General features: G+C 39.0%; 1 protein-coding gene across 4 annotated transcripts in view; it reads right to left on the bottom strand.

Annotated features, from left to right (window-relative positions):
• Positions 1-20389, bottom strand: part of Fkbp59 (FK506-binding protein 59kD) — a 33343-nt gene that overhangs the window by 9870 nt on the left and 3084 nt on the right. For 2 of the 4 annotated variants that reach the window (XM_076199953.1, XM_076199950.1), the window contains exons 3-11: positions 17748-17889; positions 17497-17639; positions 16808-16928; positions 11967-12124; positions 9964-10204; positions 9589-9776; positions 7618-7806; positions 7271-7459; positions 1265-4689 (exon numbers count right to left, since the gene is read on the bottom strand). In XM_076199953.1, the coding sequence (XP_076056068.1) occupies positions 7304-7459; positions 7618-7806; positions 9589-9776; positions 9964-10204; positions 11967-12124; positions 16808-16928; positions 17497-17639; positions 17748-17889 (1338 nt within the window). In that variant the 3' untranslated portion in view covers positions 1265-4689; positions 7271-7303. Of the gene's footprint in view, positions 1-1264; positions 4690-7270; positions 7460-7617; positions 7807-9588; positions 9777-9963; positions 10205-11966; positions 12125-16807; positions 16929-17496; positions 17640-17747; positions 17890-20389 lie in introns of those variants that run through there. The other 2 variants (XM_076199952.1, XM_076199951.1) reach the window with 2 other exon arrangements.

Here is a 20389-nt window from a genome sequence, read left to right as displayed (position 1 = left end):
GAATACACTGAAGGTAGAAAAACAGTAGCAATAGTAAGAAAAGACATCATGTGTTTCACCTTTGAAAATTAATTCATACAATTTAAATGTTACAAAAGACCTTAGCAATCTCAACACATATTTACTACAATCTAAAATAAAAGTAGGCCATGTATTATTATTATTATTATCTTTGCTAATGACTTCTTCCTGAAAGTCAATATACGAACCTGCCACCATATCATGGTCTTTTTAATCCCTAGTGCTGAGAATTTGGGGAAACTCACTTGTATTTCAACACAGGGTACTGTACATTATTTCTAACAGCATTTGCATACATGTCATATATATGCACATTAATAAGGTCATCTTGTACCAAAAATAAATAAATAAATAAATAACATAAAACAAAATAAAATAAATAAAAAGAACTTAATGAATACTAAAAATGTGATCTTCCTCCATACCCACACGACATCCACCTAGCCAGACATACATACACGTAGTTAGAGGCACTCAAAATCTACTTACTCTCTTGGTATGGTGGTGGAGCAAGTTTGCATACTAAGACATGGAGCTAATCCACACAATGAATATATCAAGTTTCCATTGGATGCCATGGTGGACTACCATGCTGTCATTGAAAGGAAATTGGGTGACCATACCACCATTAAAAGGGAAGTGTACACCCACACTGTTCAGAATTCATGGCATTCCAATTATAGAGATGGGGAGTTGAGGGACACAAGCAGTAACACACACACACACACACCTACGTAAAAACAAATTCATGGATGACAATATGTAGAGAATTGTGTGGAGGACTAAAGACGATATAAAACCTTGGAAAGCCAAGGTCACCAAGAAACTTAGTTCAATAAACCTAGATAAATGAAACAAATAGCCACAAATAATTGAGGCCCAATACACACCTGAATCCAAAAGATTAAAAAAATAAATACAAAGGAATGTAAAGCAACCATATGAAAAAAAATAGAGTACAAAAAAGACAAACACAAAAATAGCAAGGCACACCCACAGACTCAAAGGATTTACAAAGGAGACCTTTTGGTCCATAACTAGGTCAGATGAAAATAAATAAATATATAAAATAATAATGTTAATGATAAATAGATAAATAAACAAATAGAAATTGTAATATAAATAATAATAAATAAAATAAGTAAATAAATAGGTAAAGTTAAATAATAAACATGTCTATAGTAAATAATAATAAATTGACAGATAAATAACAATAAATGATAATCAAGGAAATAATAATGTGGACAAACTAATGATTTATAGCTATGAGAGATGGACTTTTTGAAGTCAAAAGATCACACAATCAGTCATAGAATCTTATTTGCTTCCTTGGAGGCTGCAATACACTGCTTAGATGATTTTAGATAATTACCGATAATTATGCCGAGATCCTTTTCACTATCCACTTTTGTTAACAAATTTCCAGATAACTTGTAATCATACTGTTATTTTTACCTATGTGCATAACCTTGCATTTACTTGTGTTAAATTTTATTAGCCACTTTTCAGACCATTGCTGTAGTTTATTCAAATCTTCTTGAATATCTAATTGGTTTAAGTAATCATTTGCCATTCCATACAGTTTTGTTTCATAAGCAAATTTTGAGACAATGTATTTCAGTCCATCATCTATATCATTTATACACACTATGAATAGAAGTGGCCCAAGAATGGAACCCTGAGGAACTCCACTCATGACATTTTTCAATCTAGAATTTTGCCATTTAGAACATATGTTTTCAATCATTCAACTAATTACTAGTCCAGCTTAATGGGTTACCGCTTATTCCGTGTGAACTAATTTAGTAAGTAGTCTTTCGTGGGGGACGGTATCAAAAGCTTTGGCAAAGTCTAGATATATTAATATACATACATATACCAAAGGCTTTTTCCCCCTTATAAGGAAGGTAGTAAAAAACAAAGGCATAAAAACCATTCCCACCCACTCCTTCCCTATCACACTCCATTTCTCTCCCTCTTACAAAACAAATTGATGCACCCATTCACCCTTACAATTTAATGTTTAAAAGCAAATGACTGTTTTTAAAGAAAAAAAAAATTGTACATACAGTAACATAAATGGAAGAACTTAATGCTGGTAATGACATCATCCAGATTGGGAGAACTATAAAGCTGGTGGAGAAAGGGAACGATTTCAATACAGTTACAAGAGCATATAAAGTTTTGTGTACCATGAAGAGGTATGATTGGGCTTGGCCACCCCTTTATATGGATATTTTTACTTATTTTTGGGGTTTTCACTTTCAGATTATTTTTAAGCTTAGGCCAAAGTTCATGTGAGTATCAAATGTGTGTCCCACAATTTTTGGTTTCTTTTTCCCCTGGAAAGGGTTCCTTTATTCATAGGAAATGGTAATGTTCATGATAAATTTTAAGAGAAGGCATCCATTCTATTATTTCTAAACCATTATTTGGATGCTTGTGCTTGCTAGCCAAACAGGCTAGAGCGTCGCTTCTCACAACAAGAGGTTGAGGTGACGGCAGTTTGAACCCTGCCATGAATGAGTTGAACCAAGGGCATGGTTCCCTAAATTCCATGCTACAATGTCCTCTGTAAGGGGCAATGTCCTACCCTTCCGGTTGGGGGGGGGAGTTTGTGACGTTAAACTGAATCATCAGCATCACTGCTCATTTGTCTAGGTAAGCTTGAGTGCTTTTGCTGCTATTTTGTAGTTGCTCTGCTTAATTACTATCATCAGGTCATCTATGTAAGTGACTGCTTTGGTGTTACATTATGGGACAAATGTGAACTGGCTACATGAACAACAGTGAGACAATTGATTTTAAGAAGACTGGGAGAAGAAAAGTTCATCATTTGCACCAGACTGCTAGAGGTTGATATATGAAGCTATGAGATGAAAGCAAAGGAGAGGAAGTAGATAGGGATGACAATGATATGGTAGGAATCATTCAGTGGTACATGGGTGAGAGCAACATACGACCCGACCATCTTCACTAACCTGCCACCAGTATTTCAACACACATTTAAACAAAACTTACGGTACATACATACATATACCAAAGGCTTTTTCACCCTTACCCGGGGGTGAAAAAGGCATAGAAATCACTCCCACCCATTTCATTTCCCTTATATTCCATATAAAAAAGAGAAACATACATGCATGTTCAAAAAACAAAAAAAATGTTAGACCAAACCCCACATTCCAAACTCCACCTGACTTCCACAGACATCATCCCAACAAAGATCTCTATCCCAAGACAAGTAAGAATCACCTTGCTAAAACTTAATTTAGGCCATGACCTTATACTGGAACCATACCAACAGAATGACCCAACCAGACTAAAACTGACCCAGATGCAACCACAACAAAGATACACAGCACCTCATCCTACAGTGCCTAACTCTTCCCCTACCCAGACAACAGTTAGTGTCAATTAAACTCACAATCGTCCTGTAAGAGAGACCTGGGGCAACAGACTGCGAGAAACAGCTGGATACACAAATCTAACCAGTCAACCCTCAATCCCAACCATCATCCACTGCTGAGTGAAATTTAGGGGAATCAATTAATCCATCATCCCCAGGCTTCTCTTAGAGGAATCCTGTGGCCATCAAACCAACCACAAGCCCTGGTTTGGCTGGTACATCACTCACAGAAATTATTTTGCACAGGTACAGGAAGAATGGAGAAAGTGTGTCGCAGCTCAGTTACCGGTGCATGCACTGACAAACACGGGAAGTGACTCAGAAGCAACAGGAGACGAAGCAGGGCAAAATCAAGTAAATATTGTTATCTTTGAAGGGAAGCAGAATTAACAATCCAATGACAAGAAACGGCATGGTAGCAGGTGGATGCCCATAAAATCACTCTCTTGAACTGATCGACTACATACTTTACAAAGAGTTAACATTAAAATAAGGAGAAGGGTAGAAATTGGGTAACCACCCCCCACCCCATAACCAATAAATAAACACAGGGTGCCTTTGATGTTTGGAGAAACTGCAGAAATGGAGAGAGAGAGATATAGAGAGAAAGAGAGAGAATGAGGAAGGTGGGGGAGAGGAAGGTGGGGGAGAGGAAGAAGGGGAGAGAGAAAGAGGGGGAGAGGGGATGAGGGAGAAAGAGGAAGGGGGAAAGCGAGGAGGTGGGAGAGGGAGAGGGGGAGGAAGGAGATAAAGTGGGAGAAGAAGAGGGAGAGGAAGAGGGAGAGAGGGAGAGGGGGAGGAAGGAGAGAGAGAGAAGGAGAGGGAGAGGGGGAGGAAGCAGGAGAGAGGGAGAAGGGGAGGAAGAGGGAGAGGGGAAGGAAGAGGGAGAGAAGAAATAGATGGAAAGGGAGAAGTGGAAGAAGAAATGGAAGAGAAGGGGAGAGAAGATAGAAGAGGGAGAAAAATATGGTGGTGGTGGTTGGGGGGGAGGGGCACCTATTTCAAGGATCCAAAGAGGTACACAAACGGAAATTAAAGTCTTCCTGAGTCGATGAGGCACAAACACATTGATAAATAATCACCTTCAATTAAAATACTCATATTAAAAAGAAACTTTTATATAAACTTATACTAACAAGTCAGAAACTGCTTTACAAAAGAAATTATGAGGAATACACCCATAAAACTAAACAAAATTTATTTTGGAATGGTGCACCTTGACAAATGGTCATCCCCGGGCAACACATAGAAGGTAGTGCCTGGAAGGAATAAAAACAATGGGTTACTCCACTTGCCATTGCGGAGAGGCGTTACGTTTATGCGAAGCCCGTCTTCTCCCAAGCAACATTCACACGTACAAAACAAACTTGTTTTTCACCCCCCACCAACTCCAAAAAGTAGTTTCTGCCGAGACCTAAATGTTCAGGGTGTATGAGAAAATCCAGCATTCACTGGAAACTGAGTAAGGCATACTCATTTTACCAGTGGTTTAATTCCAATTCAAAACAGAGGAGTTTCCACCACCAAATCCTGAGAAGGATGTGTGTGTGCATGCACAAGCGTGTGTGTGTGTGTGATTTCCCTTCCAGAAGAGAGCTCAGAGCTTGTATATGACCAATCTATGGGTAATGCTGTGTCCTTACACACAGACACACCTCCAACTCCCCTCCCACAAGAGTTGGAATAAGGACTCGCAGAGTAGTGATATTGAAATTATTTCAGCCCAGGGTGGGATCTGAACCTGGACCACCATAGTGGTGGCCATGAACACTACCATTGTGCCATCAAGTCATGCATGTGTGTGTGTGTGTGTGTGTGTGTGTGTGTGTGTGTTTATATATAATATATATATATATATATATATATATATATATATATATATATATATATATATATATATATATATATGTATATATGTATATATACACACATACATACAGTATAGAAGGGGTGGTCCATAACCCCTTCACTACATCCCATAAGTCACCTGATATAACATGCATGGAAGGAAATGACTATAACACATACATACACCCATCTTCACACCTCATGGATGAAAGGTCCTCCCTTCTCCCTGCCATCCTGTTCAGGTCGGAGACAGTGTAGCAAAACAACCCTTTCACAACAAAGGCCTAGCAGCCAGAGCTGATTTACCTCCCACTGCTTCAATATATGGTGATCCCACTTCCCTCGTCCAAACAGAACACCCCTTTGGCCTATGTCACTTCATTTATTGCCCCTCTCTATTTGATCATCTTCTATGCTCAACAGACATTCTTTTTGCATCTAATACCCCTTCACACCATGTCATCTATTTACAACCACTCTCCATTTACACCCACCTTTTGTTCTCTCCCTTCCTGGTTCAACAAACATTCCTCTTGCATCCAGTGCTCACTTCAAACCATCCCACCACTTTATTCTTGGTTGTCACCCAAAGTTCCCTCCATCCACTTTTGCTAGTCTAAGTCTTAAGTATGGGGGAGTTATGAGGATGGATAGAGTGAGAAGTGTGGAGGTGAGGCAGAGAGCAGCCAGACTGATCAAAAAATGCTGGGATGGTATGGGCATATAGAAAGAATGAGTGAAAATAAAAAGAATGGGAACTAAAATATAGCAAATGGATTTCAACAGTGGCAAATGTTGTGATACAAATGAAAAAAAGTATGTACAACCTAAAAACTGATGAAGAATTAAGAAAAGTAGAAAAAGAAAGACTTTACAAGATTAATATAATTCTTGATTCCCAAGAACAGATTTGCTTGATACGTGCATGGAAAACATACATCTGAGTGACCTTTAGATATTTTGATGAAGAAATGATGAAATAACTGCCATCTCCAATATCTCTGACCAAGTTTAGAAAACATATAAAACCCTTATTAAAGAGAACCAAAGAAACTGAAAAGGGTACAAGAGATCACAAGCAGATTCTACCTTGTATTATGCCACCAATAATCAGTGTTTCTATGCCTGAAAGATCTAGACACTAGAAACAATAGGTATACCATTTCACAGGAAGAAAGAAAGGAAAGGGGTGACATTATTCGGTACAGACGAAATTCCAGACTGAATGACTGACACAGTCAGCATAAATAAAAGAGTACATAGTTTCCAATTGAATAAAACCAAGTCCACAAAGGATATCAATCTACAAGATCTAAGTAAGGCTATAGAAAAGTGGTACATCTAATTAAACAAGGTAATGCGTATCCAGACCATAAGACAGCAAAAATAAATCAATCAATCAATAAAATAAAAAAATAAACAAATACAATAAAATCAAGGAACACACAAAAAGGTACAAAAAGCTGATAAACTCACAGGATCACATTTACACACGTTACCTGATCCACAAATACCACAAATACTTGCATTCATACACATGTATGCACAATACAGTACTCACACATACCCAACTCAGGATATCTTTGAACACAAGTTAACAGAACTTTCTGAGAACTCAAAGACTGATGTAAAATGCAACCAAAATAGAGATAAATAGCGACTTATTCCTATAAATCACAAATGGGTAATCACAAATAGGCAATTACACAATAATCCCTATTTCCTAAAAGTTAAACCTGTTTCCATTCAATCTATACATAGCTACATCTGGATGACAGATTAACTGTAAAAAGCACGAGTTTTAGGAGAATTTTTGGAACCTTTTTGTGGCTACTTTTCAGGAGAGAGAAAAAAACAAAAAAAAACAAAAATCTGGTTTGTCTTTGGTGTCCAATTACCAATCAATCAATCCAATTTTCAGGCATGTAAAACTTTTCTCGAAACAGACTTCAAATAAACATGGCTAATATACAGATAGTTTTCCTTACATACCTTTCCAAAGTAAAAAATAAGACTTATGGGTCTTTAAGGCTGAGTGATTTCAAATACTCCACTATTGATATTTGCCGAGTCCATTTTGATCTCAACCTGGTTGCCTTCATCATCATACTCATTTTGTCCCCATTCCCCTAATTCTCCCGACATTACATCTCCATTCCTGCGTTTCTCTTCTTCTTCTTTCTGTTAAATCAGAGATGAAAAATTAATCACAGTATCAAATTGGAAACTACAAGTGCAGGAATTGTGTAAACTGGGAAGAACTGAGCAACATATATTTACATATCAAGTAATTTGAAAACTTGCTTTATCTTACTGTACAAACTGCGGAGCATACTTACACGCTTGTCAATTCTCGCAAACTTGTCAAACATTCCACAATATATTTTCTTTTCCTTTGTTCTCTGCTCTCTAATCATGGCAGCACAAAGTGAGAGTTGTTTGTTAACTGCTTTGTTGTCAGGATCCAGTTTGTGGCATTTCAAGAAATCTTGACGAGCAAGATCTGCATCTCCCATATTCAACAGTGCCTATCACAAAGTAAAATACTGAATACCTTGCACGTATACAAATCACACAATGTATATGAATCACACAATATCATCTTAGTACAACAATTACATAATAGCAACTAAAACCATACAAATTTAACTCCATAAGCTAAACCTCTGGTTGACGACACAAAACAAAACATCTGTCTCCCCTCTAAAACCATACAAATTTAACTCCATAAGCTAAACCTCTGGTTGACGACACAAAACAAAACATCTGAATCCCCTCAGAGGTCCTCAGTGATGCTGTTTACCCTCTCTGAACATCATGTATTTAAAGCAACACACACTGCAAACCTCTCCCACGGAAAAAAATATATACAAATAAAACAATAAACAAAAATCAAATAGAATACATACATACATATACCAATGGCTTTTTCTTCCTTACAAGGGAGGTAGCCAAAGTCAAAGGCATAAATCCACTCCCACCCATTCCATCCCCACATACTCCACTCCCACCCACTTCATTCCCACATACTCCACTCCCATTCACCACCCCTCCCTCCCTCCCACCCTCTTTTCTTGGCTTCTCCTGGATAATGGGTTATCCCTGCATCTCACCCACTGCCCTGGGTCAGAAGCAATGTAACAAGTCACAGCACATCTGCAGCAAAGGCCACTTCATTAAATTGGTGACCCCCTCTCTCCATCCCCTCATGCAGAAAAAGAGAAGATGGTGAGAAATCCCTTCAGGCTGTGTCAAAATATCATTCATGCATACTCCACCAAATCCCCTTCCCCCACCCACTCCCTCCCATGCATCACAGCATTATCCATATACAACCATTCTCCATTCACCCCTATCTTCAGTATTCTCCCTTCCTTCCTCAACAGACATTCACCTCTTTCCCAGTGCACCTTTAACCCCATCCATCCATCTCATCCTTGATCACCCTCTCATGTTCACTCCTCCACCTCTGCCTTCTACACCTCTTTTACTAATCTTTCTTCTCTCATTCTTCCCATGTGTCCAAACCATCCCAATACTCTTTCATCAACTCTTCTCCCAACTTCCTTTTTACCCCTGCTCTCCTTCTCACCTCCTTGTTTCTCACTTTATCCAACCTAGTAAACTCTACCATACCTTTTTTACTCTGCAATGCGCATATTGTGATGCATCATTGTGCATAAGGCAACCTGATGTGCACGTGAATATTTGACTCATATTGAAGTTTAAAATAACCTAGCCTTGGTGCCTAAAAATACATACATACAAAAACACAAAAACACTTAGATCACAAAACAAACACTCCACAACAGACTGCCAAATTTTATACCTCACAAAACTCCCCCCAGAAATCAACCCAACAGAGAAATCATCCCTAAACCCAGTAAAAACTGCACTGGCATATCTATGTTTAAGTCACCACCCAACATTAAAAATGTATCAACAGAATTGGCCTGGTAATTGCTACCCATTGTCCTAGACACAAGCACACAGACAACACAGAGCATCTTATACTATACTACTCTACATGATTTCCAAACAGCATAAAATTTCTTCACTGAGTGACTTGTGGGGTTGTTCTGCTGGTTGTGGCTGGTATTTGGCTGTATGGTGTGTGGTTGTGGCCACAGATTTCCTGCAAGAGAAAACCAGGGCAATGGATTGATTGACTGACAGCAGCCGTAGGTCTACTTGGTCTGCTTTTCCACTGCATCAAATATCATTCTCAAAATGCCCAGTACCTAGTTTGCAGGTAAACTCCCCCTTATCTACCCACTTACACTATACATATTCATTCAACCATCACTAACCTGTCCTCTTCTGAACAATGCTTTGACATTATTTTTGTCCAGTTCTATTGCTCTGGTTGCATACTCTTTGGCGTGTGGGTTGTCCTTGAGCTTCAAGAAGCTCATGGAGAGGTTCAAGTGGCCAGCCAAGAGAACATTATGACTCTCAGCTTTCTTAACATCATCCAGTCCTGTGATGTCAAAATTTTCTTTGGGAAATTAGACAAACAATTTTCTTCATGCACCCAGTTTTTCAGTGTGACAAGGTCACGTGGATATGCAAATATATAACATGAAAAAATATATATATGTATAAGGCATGTAGAGATCACAAGGATGTATATACATTAGAAATGGAGAAAGAATAGTTGAATGCACTTTTGAGTGACAACTTACCTGAATCATATTGCAACAAGTCAACTATTTTCTTGTATTGCTTAATTGCCAATCTGAATTTGTCCTGTTTGAAATACATGGTTCCTTTTTCTTTGTACAACTTGGCCTGATCAATCTTTTCCTCCTGGTCCATTTCCCAGGACTCTTTGGCTTTCTCAAAGTTTCGCAGGTGAAGCTCATATTCGATGGGCACTCCACCAGGAATACCCTTCTCAGGGCTCCCGCCAGAACCAAAAGCATACTGAAAAGACCATCTATAATTAATGAGAGCATTAATAAAAACAACTAATATTTGAGTTTCACAAATAGGAAACCTACAGCTTAATTACCCTTGGTAAAGTCACAAATAAGTCTTACACCTGTGATTTTATGTCTGTGTATATGCATGTGCATTTACATGAGAATGTGTGTGTGTATTTACCTAGCTGTATTATACAGGAAGGGGAGCTATGCTTGTGGTGACCCGTTTTTGTATCTCGCAAGATCAAGTTTGTTCTTAAATTCTTGTATTGTGCTTGCACACACTATTTCTTCATCATATATCTTTCACTCTGTGTGGGAAGCTGTTCTTTTTCAGGTCTCTTCTGTAGTTATCCTTTTTGAGTTTTATTGCATGTCCTTTTGTTTTTCCTCTGTCCCACTTTAATAAGTCCTCTCTATCAAGGCATTATTTTCCTTTAATAATTCTGTAGATGGTTAGTAGGTCCCCTCGTTCTCTTCTTTGTTCCAGGGTTGGCAATTCCAGTTCAGCCAGTCTTTGTTGTTGTTGTTGTTGTTGTTCCCTAGACTGTCTGTCCGAGCAGTCCCGTCTCCCCAAGGAATGCCACAGCCGAAACTGGGTTTTCCCACAAATCCTTTATAGAGTGTATGTTGTGTTGTTTGCGTGCATGATTGTGTATAATGCAGTCGCCAGTCTTTGTTCATGTGTCAGGTTTGAAAGTGTTGGGACTATCTTTGTCGTTGCTCTTTGTATTCTTTCTAATTTTCTTATATTCTTTTTTTGTACTGGGTGACCATATCAGCACTGCATATTCCAGTTTTGACCTTATCAGTGTTTGTAGTGTTTTCTTGATCATTTCCTTATCCAGGTATTTAATGGCCACCTTTATTGATCTCAACTAATTGTATGTTTCTCCAACTACCTTATTTATATGTTTATCTGGCAACATGTCTTTGGTGATCACTCTGCGAGTCACAATCTATTTCCGAGTTTATTCTCTTTAATAATTTTGAGTCATCCGCAAAGCAGTTAATGTAACTTTCAATGCCTTCATCCATGTCATTTACATATTTAGCAAAGCAGTTAATGTAACTTTCAATGCCTTCATCCATGTCATTTACATATTTAGCAAAGCAGTTAATGTAACTTTCAATGCCTTCATCCATGTCATTTACATATTTAGCAAACATTATCGGAGCTAGCACCAATCCCTGTGGGACACCACTACTCATTTCTTCCCATTTTGAATATTTGTCTCCGAGCACCACTCTCATTTTTCTTCCATGTAGGAAGTCCTCCATCTAATTCAATAGTTTTCCATGTATGCTTCCTATTGTTTCCAGTTTATATAGTAATTTTCTGTGTATTTACCTGGTTGTATTTTATGGGAAGGGGAGCTACACTCATGGTGTCCCATCTTTGTATCTCACAGTGTCTAGTTGGCTCTTAAATTTGTGAATGGTTTTTGCACACACTACTGTTTTGTCCAGTTTGTTCCAAGTCTCCACCACTCTGTGTGGAAAACTGTTCTTCTTCAGATCTCTTCTATAACTACCTAGAATAGCTTAGGAAGTGACATAGCCCAAGCTTAAACAATACAGGAGTTCAAATCTAACTACGATAACTGGAAATCAAGGATAATTAAGTTGAAACTAAGTATGATTAAAAGGAATTAGAGAATAGGATACAGGACCCAATGAGTGTTGCTCTTCTTCTGTATACTACAATTAGGTAAACACACACACAAGTTTTAACAAATTACCACCAATAATTCTCATCCTACCTTGGGTGTTAGCCTGATGTAAGACTTCTCATTCCTCTTAAACTTCTCCAATGCCCTTTCTAATCCTTCTGGAATTCCATATTCCATTCCTTCTCCAAGAGGAAAACTGACTTCCCGATTATCCACCACTTCTCCATTGACTCTTCCAATTAAATGAACTGCAGAAACACAGAAAAACATGAATGAATAAATGAAGAGGAAATATATATATATAACTTTCAAAATTTTCTGTCATACTCTTTCCCCATTTCACATCTGCTCTCCTCTTTGCTTCCTTTATCTTATGCTTAACTTCCTTTCTTTATACTTTGTACCTCTTGTACAATTCCCTCGTCCTAATTTGTAGCCAATCTGGATGTTTTTTGGGCTTTTATGGATCTGGAAAAGGCTTACGACAGGGTAGACAGGAAGGCACTGTGGGAGGTACTGTAGATATATGGGATAGGAGGAAAGCTGTTAAGAGCAGTCAAGAGTTTTTATGAGAGTAGTAGAGCTTGCGTTAGGATTAGAAATGGAGAGAGTGAATGGTTTGAGGTAAAGGTGAGACTTCGTCAGGGGTGTGTTATGTCGTCCTGGCTGTTCAATCTTTATATGGATGGGGTGGTGCGAGAGGTGAATGCAAGGGTAGGGGGTCAGGGGTTGGAGATGATTAAAGAAAATGGAGAAAAGTGGGAGGTGAGCCAGTTGTTGTTTGCTGACGACACTGCGCTTGTAGCAGGATCAGAGGAGGGATTGAGGAAATTAGTGACAGAGTTTGAGAAGGTGTGTGAAAGAAGGAAACTGAAGATAAATGTGGGTAAAAGTAAGGTGATGAGATGTACAAGGGGAGAGAGTGACAGTAGGCTGGAAGTGAGCATTAAGGGTGAGAAACTGGAGGAAGTGGATAGTTTTAGATACTTGGGTGCGAATGTGACAGGAAAGGGAGGAGTGGGGGTGGAGGTAGAATGTAGATTGAGAGAAGCAAGTAAATGCCTTGGTGGATTAAAAAGTGTAATGAGAAATAGACATCTGGGAATGGATGCTAAGAGGAGGTTATATGAAGGAGTGACTGTGCCAACAGCAATGTATGGGGCAGAAACATGGAACATGAGAGAGGAAGAGAGGAGTTTGAATGTGTTTAAGATGAAATGTCTGAGAAGTATGATTGGGGTTACTAGGCTAGATAGAGTGAGAAATGAGGTGGTGAGGAGAACAGGGGTGGAACGGGAGTTGGGAGATAGGGTTGATGAAAGAGTATTGGGATGGTTTGGACACATGGAAAGAATGAGTGAAGAAAGATTAGTAAAAGAAGTGTGGAAGGCGGAGGTGGAAGGAGTGAATATGAGGGGGCGTCCTAGAATGAGATGGATGGATGGGGTGAAAGGGGCTTTACAAAAGAGAGGAATGTCTGTGGAGGAAGGATGAGAGAGGACAGAAGATAGGGGTGAGTGGAGAAGGGTTGTGTATAGATGAGGCTGTGATGCATGAGGGGGAGTGGGTGGGGGATGGGGGGTGAGGAAGTATGTATGAGAAAAAAATTGACGCAGCCCGAAGGGATTTCTCCCCGTCTTCTCCTTTCCTGCATGAGGGGACGGAGAGGGGGGGGTCGCCGAATTTATGAAGCGGCCTTGCTGTGGATGTGCTGTGTCTTGTGACACTGCTTCTGACCCAGGGCAGTGGACAGGATGCAGGGATGACCCATCATCCAGGAGGTGCCAAGATAGGAGGGAGGGAGGAGGGTGGAGGGGAGTGGAATATATGGGAAATGAAATGGGTGGGAGTGATTTCTATGCCTTTTTCTTTTTGGCTACCCCCCATGTAAGGGGGAAAAAGCCTTTGGTATATGTATGTATGTATGTATGTATGTATGTATGTATGTATGTACATATATATATATATATATATATATATATATATATATATATATATATACATAGATAAATATACAAAGGCTGTTTTTCCAAATACCAGGGGGGTAGCCAAAAAGGACCAGGCACAAAAACATTCCCACCCATTCCATCCCTGAATACACTCCACATCCCTCCACCCTCCCTCCCATCTTATATATACATATATATATATATATGTATATATATGTATATATATTATATATATATATATATATATACCTATATATATAATGTATTATATATATATAATATATATATGTATATATACATATATATATATATATATATAATATATATATAAATATATATATATATATATATATATATATATAATACATATATATATATATATATATATATATAATACATATATATATATATATATATATAATACATATATATATATATATATATATATATAATACATATATATATATATATATACATATATACATATATATATATATATATATATATATAATACATATATATATATATATACATATATATATATATATAATACATATATATATATATATATATATATATAATACACACACACATCTTCATTTATGATAAGTACTACCTATTCCTCCTCAGTACCTCATTTCTCAACCTGTCTAACCATGTAACCTCTACCATACTTCTCAGATTTTTCATCTCACATTCACTTTTCTTTTTCTGCCTCTCTTATATTCCAAACCTTTGCCCCATACAGTGCTATCAGCACAATAATCCCTTCATATAATCTCCTCTGCTCTCCTTTTTGCCTCCTGTATCTTATGTTTTGCTTCTCTTCTTTTTTCTTTGTAACTCTCAAGTGTCTTTCTAACTGTCAAGAGTTTTTATGAGAGTAGTAGAGCTTGTGTCAGGATTGGAAATGGAGAGAGTGAGTGGTTCGAGGTAAAGGTGGGACTTCGTCAAGGATCCGTTATGTCACCCTGGCTGTTCAACTTATACATGGATGGGGTGGTGCGAGAGGTAAATGCAAGGGTAGTGGGTCAGGGATTGGAGATGGTTAAAGAAAATGGAGAAAAGTGGGAGGTGAGCCAGCTGTTGTTTGTGGATGACACTGCGCTTGTGGCAGAATCGGAGGAGGGATTGAGGAAGTTGGTGGCAGAGTTTGTGATAGAAGAAAGCTAAAGATAAATGTGGGTAAAATTATGGAGATGAGATGTACAAGGGGTGAAAGTGGCAGTAGACTGGAAGTGAGCATTAAGGGAGAGCAACTGGAGGAAGTGGATAGTTTTAGATACTTGGGTGCAAATGTGGCAGGAAAAGGTGGAGTGAAGGTGGAGGTAGAATGTAGATTGAGAGAAGTGAGTAAATGCCTTGGTGGATTAAAGAGTGTAATGAGGAATAGACATTTGGGAATGGATGCTAAGAGGAGACTATATGAAGGAGTGACTGTGCCAACAGCACTGTATGGGGCAGAAACATGGAACATAAGAGAAGAAGAGAGAAGGAGTTTGAATGTGTTTGAGATGAGGTGTCTGAGAAGTATGATGGGGGTTACTAGGCTAGATAGAGTGAGAAATGAGGAGGTGAGGAGGAGAATGGGGGTGGAAAGGGAGTTGGGAGATAGGGTTGATGAAAGAATATTAGGATGGTTTGGACACATGGAAAGAATGAGTTACCCCTGGATTCTGTGAACTGGTTTGATCATGTTTTCTGTATTTATTATTACTCAGAGTAAAAGAGAACAAGTAATACAGCAGTGAATTTATATTTCATAATGCAAGTAGTGTGTTGCATTGTACATGTGGCAGCCAATGCTGCATGCAAGAATTTGATTCATACTGAAGTGGTTAATTGAAGAAACTTCCACTCCACCATATGCTTTCCTATCTCCACAGTTACTAGTAGAGCCACCCCTTCCTTCCCTTCATCCTCTCCTTACTCCTGACACCCTCCCCACTACACTCCCATACTCAAAGTCACCCCTCCCTTTCAACTTGGTTTCACTTAATGCCAACACATCAATGTTCCTTCTCACAAACACACTGCCTATATCTTCCCTCTTACTTTCATCTGTACCATACCCATGCACATTGAAATAACCAAACCTTAGGGTGCTGGTTGGAAGCCTCCTCCCAGACCCTCTTAGGCCATGAATTCTCGTAGGAATAGAGTTACAGAGATTATGATACCAAATCACTCCATCCCACTTTAGCTGCCTTTTATGACCAGAGTGGAAAAACTCAGCAGCAGTATTCTTTCTCCCCCTTACCACAATGGACAGAGGTGAAAATTGAAATATATACTCAAAGAATTAGTACATAGATACATATACCAATGACTATTTCCCCCTTACAAGGGAGGTAGCCAAAAAACAAAGGCAGAAGGTACAAGACAGTATTAAGAGGAAGAGGACAGCATAAAAGAGGGGCAATCACAGTACAATAAAGTAGCATCATTTCTCTAGGAGCAGAGATTTCCTCTAATATAGACAAAATGATGTGGGGACCAGATCCACAGGGGCACCCCTTATAGTCCCTAAAGTATTGGCTGCATGATACTGAGCAATATATACTGCACAATAACATGTAGCCAATAGCACAGACAGGGTATTGAGTTGAGTAAAGAGCCAAAGAATGTCTCCAAGATTTATCAGAGTATAACAGATATATCATCAGTGTGGCACAGGACAAGGATGACCCTTCATTCATTAGACGAGATAGGAGAGGAATCAAATTGGCCTTTAATGTATAGAAAGTAGGTGTGTGATTTGACTTATCCACCCCCATTATATAGGGAAAAAGGCTTTAGGTACATGTGCTGTATATAAAACAGATAACCCATTTAGTCTATAGGCATGTGAGAAATGTATTTGTATAGTGCATGGGGGAAAAAGCCTTTGGTATATGTATGAAAATATAAAAAGATGTTCAACTTATTTACTAACCTATCATCTTGATGGCTTTCACACCTTACTATGCCAATACTACTCACCATCAACAATAGCACCATCATTGGGCGTCTGGTAGCCGTCCCCCTTAACAATATTGCGACGAATAATTCCTCCATCCTTCTTTGAACTCAGGTCCTCTCCTCGCCATCCAAACAGTTCAATCTGTGAAATCAATGAGAAAAATAATTATACATAAATCTTTTGTCATAATTAATCAATGAAATACATCAGTTAATCCATCAATCCGCTGCCCCAGTTCTCTTTTCCAGGACTCATGGTCCCCAGGAAACTACCCAGTCACCAGTTCACCAGTCACTCAGTGACTTGATGGGCCCATTCTAGTGGCCAGCTACCTGCAATCTACGTAGAGATGGGGGAATGTGAACTACTCTACAAGTCACAATATTCTTATGAAGTTATACATTTAAACAATAATATCCACAAAAAAACAAGTGTTCTGATATTGAAAAACTTATTGAAAATGGTAATACATGCAAAATAAACTTATACAACATGGTTAGTATTGTAAAAGGAAACAATCTTTTTACTATAAGCTGCTATCATGTTCACAAACTCTCCCTTCCACTAGGCATTCTCAATCCTTCACCTATCAGTGTGTGGTAAAGGTAAATTCTTCCTTCTGCTGTCTCTTATCCAACATTCATGAAACAACACAAATTAAAATACAATTTAAAGACACACAGCAATCCCCCTGCCACACAAAACTAACCTCAAATATAAGCGTTGAATTTGGAGGAATTTTAGGAGGGGATCCTGCAGATCCATACGCAAATTCACTCTTGCACGTAAGCCTACATATTTCATTACGCTTCATGGAAGCAACCCCTAAATCCCATGCCTTGATTACTTCACCTGCAACAAAACAAGTCATAATCTATGAGTCTGGTAACACATAAATTGACAAGAAAGTAACAAGTATAAATCTTGTTCCAGCCAACCTTTAATGGTCACTTTCCTTACCTTTGCCAAGTGAAAATTCAAATTTTTCTTGTCTGTCCCTACTTGAATCAAACTTGGATCCATCATCAGCCAATACGCCTACATAGTGAACCGTCACTATATCACCTTGCAATGGCCCGTCCTCACCACCAACTTTCAATATCTGTCAATAAAATAATTTATATTATATGTGAGAAAGTTTTAGGAAAAGATAAGGATGTTTTTTGGGTCTTTATGGATTTGGAAAAGGCTTATGACAGGGTAGACAGGAAGGCACTGTGGGAGGTACTGTAAATATATGTTAAGAGCAATTTTTACAAGAATAGAAGAGCTTGTGTTACAATCAGATATGGGGAGTGAGTGGTCTGAGGCAAAGGTGGGACTTTGCCAGGGATGCATTATGTCACCGTGGATGTTCAATTCATACATGGATGAGGTGGTGTGAGAGGTAAATCCAAGGGTAGTGGGTTGGGGATTGGAGATGGTTAAAGGAAATGGAGAAAAGTGGGAAATAAGCCAGTTTTTTACTGACAACACTGTGCTTGTGGTAGGATCAGAGGAGGGATTGAGGAAATTAGTGACACTTTGGGAAGGTGTGTGAAAGAAGAAAATTAAAAATAAATGTGGGTAAAAGTAAGGTGATGAAATGTACAAGGGGAGAAAGTGGCAGCAGACTGGAAGCGAGTATTATGGAAGAGAGACTGGAGGAAGTGGTTAGTTTTAGATACTTGGGTGCAAATGTGGTGGGAAAGGGAGGAGTGGAGGTGGAGGTAGAATGTAGATTGAGAGGAGCAAATAAATGCCTTGGAGGATTACAAACTGTAATGAGAAATAGATATTTGGAAATGGATGTTAAGGGGAGATTGTATGAAGGGGTGATTGTGCCGACAGCACTTTATGGGGCAGAAACATGGAACATAAGAGAGGAAGAGTTTAAATGTGCTTGAGATGAAATGTTTGAGAAGTATGATAGGGATGACTAGGTTGGATTGAGTGAGAAATGAGGAGGTGAGGAGGAGAACAGAGGTGGTAAGGGAGTTGGGAAATAGAGTTGATGAAAGAGTATTGGGATGGTTTAGACACATGGAAAAAATTAGCAAAGAATGATAAGTAAAAGAATTGTGGAAGGCAGAGGTGGAGGGAGTGAACATGAGAGGGTGACCAAGGATGAGATGGATGGATTGAGTAAAAGGGGCATTGGGAATAAGGGGAATGTCTGTAAAGGAAGAAAGGGAGAAAACAGAAGATAGGGGTGAATGGAGAATGGTTGCGTATGGATGATGCTGTGCATGGAAGGGAGTGGGTGGGGGATGAGGGGGCGAGGGAGTATGTGTGAATGATATTTTGATGCAGCCGAAAGGGATTTTTCCTACATCTCTTCTCTTTTTCTGCATGAGGGGACGGAGAGGGGGGCTCACTGATTAAATGAAGTGGCCTTGCTGTGGATGTGCTGTGTCTCGCTGCACTGCTTCTGACCCAGGGCAGTGGGCGAGATGCAGAGATGACCTGTCATCCAGGAGGAGCCAAGAAAAAAGGGAGGGAGGGGTGGCGAATGGGAATGGAGTACATGGGGATGAAATGGGTGGGAGTGGATTTATACTTTTGACTTTAGCTCCTTTGTAAGGGGAAAAAAGCCCTTGGTATATGTAAATACATAAATATACCATAAGGCTCTTTCCCCATTACAATAAGGTTGGTCCAATCAAAGCACACACCAGGCTTTAACCCATCACACACCTATCCAACACCTATTTGTTGTCCCTTTACTTAGCTCTTTGACGATAAAGGGTCATCCATGTCCCCACCTACTGCTTTGGACAGAAGCAATGCAGCAAGATACAGCACCTCCACAGAAGGGTCCAACATCCAAAGCTTCTTTACCTCCATTGTTTCATTGCATATCAGACATCCCTCTCATCCATTCACAAACTCCCTCCACTCAACACCTATTTATTACCCTCTCCTTTAATCTAGTTTATATAAACTAAATAAGTTTAAAACTAGGTTATGATAACTGGAGAATAAGAGGACCTCACAAGCATAGCTCTCATCCTGTACACTTGTTAGTTATATACTATCTATCTATTTATTTATTATAGGTTTATTCAACAATATTAAATACAATTAGACATACATATATACATTTTTTTTTACAAAATTGGTAGTTGAAAATCTATCTATATACCAAAGGTTTTTTCCCCCTTAAAAGGGAGGTAGCCAAAAAACAAAGGCATATACCCACTCCCATCCACCACACCCTTTCCTCCTTCTCATCTTAGCTCCTCATAGATGAAGGGTCATCCCTGTATTCCGCACATTGCCCTGGGTCGGAAACAATGCAGCAAGACACAGTACATCCACAGCAAGGCCATTTTACTAAATGAATGACCCCCCTCTCCATTCCCTCATACATAAAAAGAGATGGTAAGAAATCCCTTCAGGCTGTGTCAAAATATCATCCACACATAACTTCTACCTAAACACCCCCACCCCCAACCCATTCCCTTTCTTGCACCACAGTATCATCTATACACAGCCATTCTCTACTCACCCCTATCTCCTGCCTTCTCCCTTCCTTGCTTAACAGACACACCCCTCTTGCTCAATGACCCTTTCAACCCATCCATATATCTCATCCTTGGTCACCCATGTTCACTCTATCT

The sequence above is a fragment of the Oratosquilla oratoria genome, chromosome 16 (assembly GCF_046742065.1).
Source record: "Oratosquilla oratoria isolate Oo_2021 chromosome 16, ASM4674206v1, whole genome shotgun sequence".
In the NCBI taxonomy this organism is placed as follows: Eukaryota; Metazoa; Arthropoda; class Malacostraca; order Stomatopoda; family Squillidae; genus Oratosquilla; species Oratosquilla oratoria.
Note: the sequence above shows the minus strand (reverse complement) of the source record. Positions and strands in the feature narration are given on the sequence as shown.